This window comes from Prionailurus bengalensis, chromosome B4 (assembly GCF_016509475.1).
Source record: "Prionailurus bengalensis isolate Pbe53 chromosome B4, Fcat_Pben_1.1_paternal_pri, whole genome shotgun sequence".
In the NCBI taxonomy this organism is placed as follows: domain Eukaryota; kingdom Metazoa; phylum Chordata; class Mammalia; order Carnivora; family Felidae; genus Prionailurus; species Prionailurus bengalensis.
Window position 1 is genome coordinate 115,020,344 of NC_057358.1, and position 8,034 is coordinate 115,028,377.

The 8,034-nt window shown below is 53.9% G+C and overlaps 1 protein-coding gene across 3 annotated transcripts; it reads left to right on the forward strand.

Moving 5' to 3' along the window:
* The first annotated feature begins 2,508 nt into the window (after positions 1-2,508).
* SOCS2 (suppressor of cytokine signaling 2) lies at positions 2,509-7,672 on the forward strand. 3 transcript variants are annotated; one of them, XM_043562103.1, is made up of 3 exons: positions 2,509-2,739; positions 4,096-4,453; positions 6,168-7,672. In XM_043562103.1, the coding sequence occupies exons 2-3, from the start codon at positions 4,315-4,317 to the stop codon at positions 6,623-6,625; spliced, it is 597 nt and encodes a 198-aa protein (XP_043418038.1). In that variant the 5' UTR covers positions 2,509-2,739; positions 4,096-4,314; the 3' UTR covers positions 6,626-7,672. The 3 variants fall into 3 exon arrangements, with proteins under 3 accessions (XP_043418038.1, XP_043418040.1, XP_043418039.1); XM_043562105.1 differs by lacking the exon at positions 2,509-2,739 and adding an exon at positions 3,065-3,340; XM_043562104.1 differs by lacking the exon at positions 2,509-2,739 and having other exon boundaries at positions 3,645-4,453.
* The last annotated feature ends 362 nt before the right edge of the window (positions 7,673-8,034 follow it).

The window sequence follows — 8,034 nt, forward strand, 5'->3', positions numbered from 1 at the left end:
GAGGTCCGTCAGGACTAGAGTCATAAGCTCTACGGATTACACTCTACCCTCTTAGAGTCACTGAAGACACTCACATGCAACTTTGGAAAACAATGACTGTATCCAAAATACTGGAACAGTATTAAAGAAAGTCAAGTTAAAAAATTTACCCATATCCTGCCACCCGAAAAAAAGCTGCTTTCATTTCTCTACATTTCCTTCTGTTTTTGCCCACAGGCATATACATAATGTTATAATGTTGTAACCATAGCATAGATACAATTTCACATTCTACTTTTTTCTCACTTAACACCATCCCATAAATATTTTCCTAAGAGGCCCTCCCATATGTGTTTCTTGGGGATTAAAAAAGCCAACAAAATGCTGGGATCTCTGGGAAACAGTTCAGAAACAAAAGTCGAAAATCTTTCTTTGCTACAAAATTTGGTGCCCCTGCAGTTGGCATTGTGCTTACTGTAATTTTCATGAACAATGACTGTCTGTGGAGGTGACTTTGAGCTGGGAGCTGAATGATGAGAGCTGGCCACACACCCATTCTGGCCAAGGGCACCCCAGGAAGAGGGAACAGCATGTGCTAGGAGGCAACAGGAAAGTACATGCATGTAGGTTGCATGAAGGTTGCTGGCAGATTCATTTCAACTGGCAATTAAATAGAAATTTATCTTTGTAAAAACCTTAAAATCTTTTAAACTGCAGAACAGGGGGTACATCCTTGGTCTGGGATTCTCCGCAGAGGAATAAGAAGCCAAATGGAATAACCTAGAACATAGTGAACCCTAGTAGATACAGTGGTTCTTAAAGGTTCTCTGGGCCTCAGACTACACACAAACTCTACATGAATCTGATTTGTTCATTCATCCCAGTCCCTGAGCCAGGACTGGAGTCCAGTTCCTTCATTTTATAGAAAAGGCCGAGGGCCCAAAGATGGTAAATGATTTGGCCAAATTATTCAGCCGCTTTAGAGAGTTTTAACTAGGGTTGAATTAGCTCTGCCCTCTACTTGTTAGACTCTAAAAAACAAAACACGATTCCATCCACACCACTCTATTGTTGACAAAGTCATTTGTTAGCTTGGGAATGCCTCCCTCCCCCCGCCCCTACTTCCTGGCTCACCTGCCTATCATTTGCATAGTTACTTACTCAAAAGCAGGAAAATTATTGAGAGAATCATTCCTGCCTGACTCCTGCCTGCCCGGGAAGGCAGGAAGCTGGTGTACGTTTCCTCCTAGGGCCAGCAGGGGGGACACCAGGCAAGGTTTGTGAGCCGGCCTCCCCCACGCCTCCTCCCCCTTCCTCGCCCAACTTCCCCTTAGCCCCTGCTTCAACTGAAAGTGGCCATTGACCTTTCAAGCTTTTGAGCAGTGATGCAATAGAATAGTATTTCAAAGAAAAATGGTTATCGAAATTTGGGATCCGGTTTTCCCGTGAGTGCTAATGGTTTTTTAAAAGTAGGTCACACTTTGGAGGCGGGCATGCAGGCGAGGAGCTGAGTTCCAACGGAGTCCAGGTGGCCTCCAATCGGGTGGGAGGAGGTGAGGGTCTCCGGGCAGGGGAGTGACTAGATCTTTCCGAATTTCCAGTCCCTGGGCGCTAGCCCTGCGGGAGAAATCGCCAAGACGAGAGCTCTCGGGACTGCAAGGCACCGAGGCCGGCGGTCCAGCACGACCCGGGAGCGTAGGTAAGGGCGCCCCTTCAGCAGTCAGAGCAGGTGAGCGGGGTCTGCCAGCGGAAGGAGACAGTGGGGCCGTGTAGACAACGAAGAGAGGGAGGAGGGGAAGGGGGAGGAGGGGAGGAGGAGCCCGGCTGGGCTGCTGCCGGAGACTTGAGAGCAGGAGCGCCTGGGGGAGGAGACTGAGAGCAGCTAGCGCCGCTTAAGGAGGCACCGCTCTCAGCTCGCTGGCCGCCTTCTAGGACCTGGGCGAGGGCACAGCCTTCGGTCCGCTCCCTCCGGCTCTCGGTGGGGAGCGCGGGGGCCTGGATCGGGGCCTCTCCCACCCCCATTAATGTGCCGTAGAGCGAGAGGGGCCGTTTTCGGGGACCCGCAGCCTCTCCCGCATCCCTTTCAAAAATGTGCAGTTGGGAGGGTCACGTCGAGAAGGCGCGGAGCGGGTGGGAAAGACAGAGCCCCGCGGCTGGGCGAGGATATCGCTTGGTCATCAGACGCCCGCGCACAGCTGACACGGTGGGGGTCAGGCTCCGGCCGCCGAAGCGGGGACGGCGGTGGCGGTGGGGCTTGTGCGCGCCTCGGAGCACTGCGGTCAGAGGCGGGCGGACTCCTAGGCAGCCGCGCCGCCCGGCACCGCAACGAGCGCTATGAAGCCGCCTCCCCTGAAGCCTGCGCATTAGCGCCGGAGCCTCTTTAAAGCAGGAGCGGGGGCCGCGGTCACGTGAGACGGATTCCTGGAAAGTTCCTGGAAAGCGGCCTCCGCAGCAGCCGGGAGGGGCGCACTGAGAGCGCGGACAGGGGAGGGAGGCGGGGAGCTAGGGAGGCGCGCGGGGCTGGGAAGTCGCGCGCACACCCGACTCCGGGGACAGACGTTTAACTCTTGCCATGTCTGGCCGCCGCCACCGCGGCTCACGGGCCTTGGGCTTCCCTTGAAGCATGAACCTCCTCGCCCGCCGCAACCGGCGCTGCGCGGGCCGCGGACAGTGCGCCCCCGGGCCCGGTGCGCACAGCCTCAGGATCCCCTGCGCCCGCAGCCCGGGCGCCGGAGGAGCTCGGCCGGGGGTTGGCGGCAGGTACTGGTCCCGGGAGCCCGAAGGCTCCTCCCCATGGAGGGTCGCCGGGGAGGGCACGGGGCGCGGCTGCGAGCGCCGGGCGGCCTTGGCTTCCGCAGTTCAGAGCGGCCAGGGAGAGAGTCCGAGCTTCGGCTCTGCCCCGCGGCCGGGCGCTACTGCCTGCTTTCTTCGGCTCCTTCTAGGCGTCGGGAAGTCTCCGGAGTTTACTCCCCCGCCCCAAACAGCCATCCAAATTAATAATCCTCCTAATAACCTGATCTGCCGCTCCTCCCCACCCGCCTGCCTCCCGCCCTAGTTCCTTCCTCCTCCCTCTCTTCTTCCCACCTCCTTGGTCGCAGCCGGAGGGAAAGCCAGCAGCTGCCCAGGGTGGGGGATTTCAGAGCCCGGGGGTTCTAGGCGAAGATCCCCCGGGCTTTTGTTTGCCCTCTGCGCAGAGAACTCTGGCTAGTGCGGAGCGCATCCCCAGGCATCTCGTTCCCAAATTAAAAGTCAACTGGGGAAACTCGGGCAGAAACCCCTCCTCTCCCTGGCCCCTCCCGACTCCCCCGCCCCATGTCCGCTGGGGAGGCTGCCTGGTGTGGACGCTGCGGCCGAGGCCGAGGTAAGGGCTCGGCGTTCGTTGTCTTGCACGTCCAGCGGCGCTCGCAGCCGCCTGTTCTGCCCCGGCCCGAGTCCCGGCTCCGGGCTCCGAGCCCCCGCGAGGGCTGCGCGCTTGGGCCGATTCCTCGACAGCGCCCGCGGCGGCTGCAGCAGCCGCCGCCGCCCGGCCACTAGAGGGGCAGCCACGGAGCCCGGGGAGCCCCCCAACTCTGCCCCAAGCGGGCGCTGGGGAGCGGGCAGAGAGGAGCCAGGCAGCCTCCCGGCGGGGGTGCGGCAGCTCGCGCACCTTGGCGCCCCGGGCTGGCGGCTCAGGGTGCTTCGTCCCGGGGCCCCCGGGCTGTGCGGGGTGTGAGATAGAGGGGTGCCAATTTGGGGATATCTCCTGTTCTTTCCTTTGCGATTTTTCTGCTTGTCCTTGACTAGGGCCTATTTACCACCATACCCGCAGGTGACTGGTCTTTGCTAGTCTGCGATTTCAGCTAGTAGCCCTGGGCGGGAAGACACCCTGTTCCCCACCCTCATCCTGTCCCTCCCCCTCCCCCTCTGCAACTCCGGCGTCTTGGATCGCTGCTCTCTCTTTTATCCTCCTTTCTCTACAGCTGGGCCGGGGCAGTCACTGGATGCTTGGGGTTAAATGGTGCGGGAGGATAGACGCGGAGGAGTCCCCGGGATTTTCCACGTCTGCCTTCCCACCCACAATCCCGGACGCAGGGGTCCAATTTGGACCGACCCAAGCCCATACTTTCTTTTTTGCAGGCAAACTGTGGGTGACCGCGCCTGCGGGGGACTTTGCCATCCGTCCACTGGGACCTGGGGAGGAGAAGCCAGAAGCCTCCCATCCCCTCCCCCTCCACCAATTCGGATACCCCGCAGAGACTTGCTTTGGGGTTCTCACTGATTTCCAAGAAGGACGCGTGCCCCTCTCTGATCCCAGCGCGGGCGGCCACCTGTCTTTGCCGCGGTGACCCCTCTCCCATGACCCTGCGGTGCCTCGAGTCCTCCGGGAATGGCGCGGAAGGGACGCAGAGCCAGTGGGGGACCGCGGGGTCCGCGGAAGAGCCGTCCCCGGAGGCGGCGCGTCTGGCGAAGGCCCTACGGGAGCTCAGTCAAACAGGTAGGGAGCCGACCAGCCGCGACGCGCGCGAGAAGGGTCGCTTCCCCAAAGACGCGGTTGGGGGGTTTGCTGACGCGGAGCGCGGCTAGGAAGCGGGGCCGCGGTGCGGAGCGAAGAATGGGATTGAACTGCAGCCCCTCGCCTCCCGTCCCCGCCTCAGGGCGGGGGCCCGCGGAGAGGATGTCCGCACGGCCCTGGATCCTTGGGAATGCGAAAGAAAAGTGGTTCTCGGGGGACCCAGAGGCCTAGGGGTGGGCAGAACGCGAGAAGGGCTGCTTGGAAATAGCCTCTAAGGGAGCTGGAGCCTTCAGCTGTTTGCCGCAGCTGCTTAGGGGTCGGTACACGGGCTTGAACCCTAGCGGGAGAAAGAGCCAGGCGCCTCCCTTTCCGCGGGGAACGAGGGCGGCCAGTGGGCGCTGCGCTGCCCGCAGTTTCAGCCGCATCCGGCTTCCGAGCCGAGCCGCCGCTGCAGCCCGGGACCTTGGCGGCCAAGTTCCAAGGACTGATTGCCGCGCGGGCGGCTGCAGCAGGGCCGGGAGGAAGGCGGCCAGCGAAGCCCCTTGCAGAGCGCGGCCTTGAGGGGCTGCGCGTCCAGGGTTATTGCTTGGTTCAAGCGCAGTCCTGCGCTTTGCGTGGCCCGCCGTCGTCTCTCGGCGTCTGAAAGAAGAGAAGATTGAAAAAAAAAAAAAAATCTGGCAAACCACGCAAGCTTTCAAAATCTGAATCCCAAAAGCTTACGTTTGGGGCAAAATTGAAGTTTTGGTAGCACTAGAGAGAGGGAAAAGTCATTTGCGGTTCGGTCTTTGAGTGTGGACCACCGACTTTCCCTCAGCGGGGCGGACCAGGCTGATTGCAGGTATCCGAGCAATTTGGGGGGTGGGGGATGGGGGGTGGGGTGGAAGAGCGCATTGTTCAGACTTCTTATGCAGAATGGCTCGAAGTGATTTTTGAAAACGAGATGGGCCCCGGGATGGTGCAGGCAGATGAAATGGAGAATGCTGGGGAGACGGAAGGTTGTGATGGGATTTGGATTAGGGCAAAGTCCAAAGGAGGTGCGGATTGTAAACTTGAATTACTTCTTATCAGTTGGGGTTTCCCTCATTTCTCAGTGGCTGATATGGTAGTTGTAACCAAAGCAACAAACAGAAGCTGTTGTAGTAGAACCGCGCTTCAAAAACAAGGAAATAGCAGTACTTTCCAAGGTCTCTGAACAGAGTTTCTGCCATGAACGGATTTGGGGAGGGAGGGAGAGGGTGGTCGCGAGTCTTCCAAGAAGTTTTGGGATTACAAAACTGCTGGGATTACGGGAGTTGGGGTTTCCACCTTTGTAAGGGCACGCCTTTTATTTCTAACTTCCGAGTTACTTCTAATTTACTTTGATTTCACTTGAACGGTGCTAGAAGCATCATGCTTTCTCAGCCAGTGTGTCCTATGGCAAAAATCTGTGTCCTTCGGAGAAAATCTCAAGAGAGTTTAAAGGGCTACCGAACGTTACTTTTCAAAGAAGAAAACTGGCTCACAGTTTGTGTTCATAAAACGGACCCACATTTTCATTAGATGTCTACCTAAGATATTTATGGTAGTCTCTGGTAAACTGTCACACACTTCTCTTTAGAGCTAGAAAAATTGTTGCCAAGTATTTGCCCTATTTAAGAAATTCTGTATAATAACTCTTTTACCCTCTCTTCTTTTTCTTCTTGAACGGAAACCCCAGGTTGGTACTGGGGAAGTATGACTGTTAATGAAGCCAAAGAGAAATTAAAAGAGGCACCAGAAGGAACTTTCTTGATTAGAGATAGCTCGCACTCAGACTACCTACTAACAATATCTGTTAAAACATCAGCTGGACCAACTAATCTGCGAATCGAATACCAAGATGGGAAATTCAGGTTGGACTCGATCATATGTGTCAAATCCAAGCTTAAACAGTTTGACAGTGTGGTTCATCTGATCGACTACTACGTTCAGATGTGCAAGGATAAGCGGACAGGCCCAGAAGCGCCCCGGAACGGCACCGTTCACCTTTATCTGACCAAACCGCTCTACACATCAGCCCCGCCTCTGCAGCATCTCTGTAGACTCACCATTAACAAATGCACCGGCACCATCTGGGGACTGCCTTTACCAACAAGACTAAAAGATTACTTGGAAGAATATAAATTCCAGGTATAAGTGTTTCTCTTTTTCTAAACATGCCTCCCATAGAGTATCTCCGAATGCAGCTATGTATTTAAAAAAAAAAAAAAAAAAAAGAAAAAAAAGGAACCAAAACTTGAGTCACTACTCTGGATCACTACTCGGAATTCTAAAAACAGCTGAAGTCCATCTAACTTAAACGTGTGACGAGGTAGCTAGGTATTTAAAGTTTCCCCCAAATGTTTTCACCTGAGTAATGCTTCCTTTCCTAAGGCTGACCAAGACCAGCTGATCCTTTTAAGTTAAAAATAAAATGTCCTGAGTAGAGGCTGAAGGAACATTTTATCAGAATGCCTTGCCTTCCCAGGGTTCCTGTTTGTTAGGTAGAAGGCCCAGACCCTGGCGGTAGAGCGAGAACTCCGTGCAGGAGCACTGAAGAAGTCGAAGGAAAAAACTGACGCAGGCTTAGCTTTAATTTTACGTGCCTGGTGATCAGAGTCTACTTTAGGACGTTTTCTGTTTTTGCGTTCTTGATGTACCTAGGAGTTTTGTTAAACAGATCCTGCTTGTGAGTATTTATCCTCCTTTTTATGCAATTAACCAAATCAACCAAAAAAGTGACCATGAAATCCTGTATTTGACTTTTTACTACATGTATGAACTCTCTCATGTGAATGAGTACTGTAGTAATCCATTTTAAGGGAGCCTTATTTCAGAAATATTTCAAACTGGTGCAAACGGAAAAGACTTTGTCTTTTCCTTTAAGGCTAAAGAATGTCGTGCTATACAGGTGCAACTCAATCCCTGTTAATAAAACCATGTAGATACAGACATTTTATCCTTTGAAGTAGCTGTATCCCAACCTGTTGCCATTGACTTTTGGGAAACAGCTTTAGAAATTTCCAAGTTGTCCTTGAATTGTCTGACCACGGACATCAGCACTTGGTCTCCCTTCTACCATGTAGAATACTTCGACTTAATTTTCTTCCAGAGATAGGGGGATACTTGCCTGTTTTTCAAAGTGTTTATTTACTGCTGTTACTATTTGATTAGAATGTATTAAATAAAAATACTTGACTTTTACAAGTTGCACTTGTTACTTTGAATTGTAGGGAACATACACGTTCCTGGTACTAGCCAGTTGTCGTAAAAACGTCTGTCATGTGACATCAACCAACCACTCAGCAAGAGGTAGCACGTGACTTACCCTTCCCTAAAGTTATGGGCCGCATTTGCCCTTTGCATTTGGCAGGCGTGGCTTAGAAAGTACAAGTGCCTTCGAGCAGCCTGGTTTTTTACCGATTGAATAAGCTAACACTAACGCCCTGTGTGTTTCCCCAAAAAATGGTTTAGAAACTACAAAAACTGTGACGTATCCTGGTCTTTTATGGGTTGATAGGCATAACACACAATAAAAATTCAAAGTTTTATGGCTATTTACTTTT

What these genes read in the sequence shown, in the direction of transcription:
- SOCS2 (XM_043562103.1), top strand. Translation starts at nt 4,315, where the DNA reads ATGACCCTGCGGTGCCTCGAGTCCTCCGGGAATGGCGCGGAAGGGACG. An exon ending in ACGGGAGCTCAGTCAAACAG is followed by an intron (nt 4,454 to 6,167) that starts GTAGGGAGCCGA and finishes CGGAAACCCCAG; the next exon opens with GTTGGTACTGGGGAAGTATG.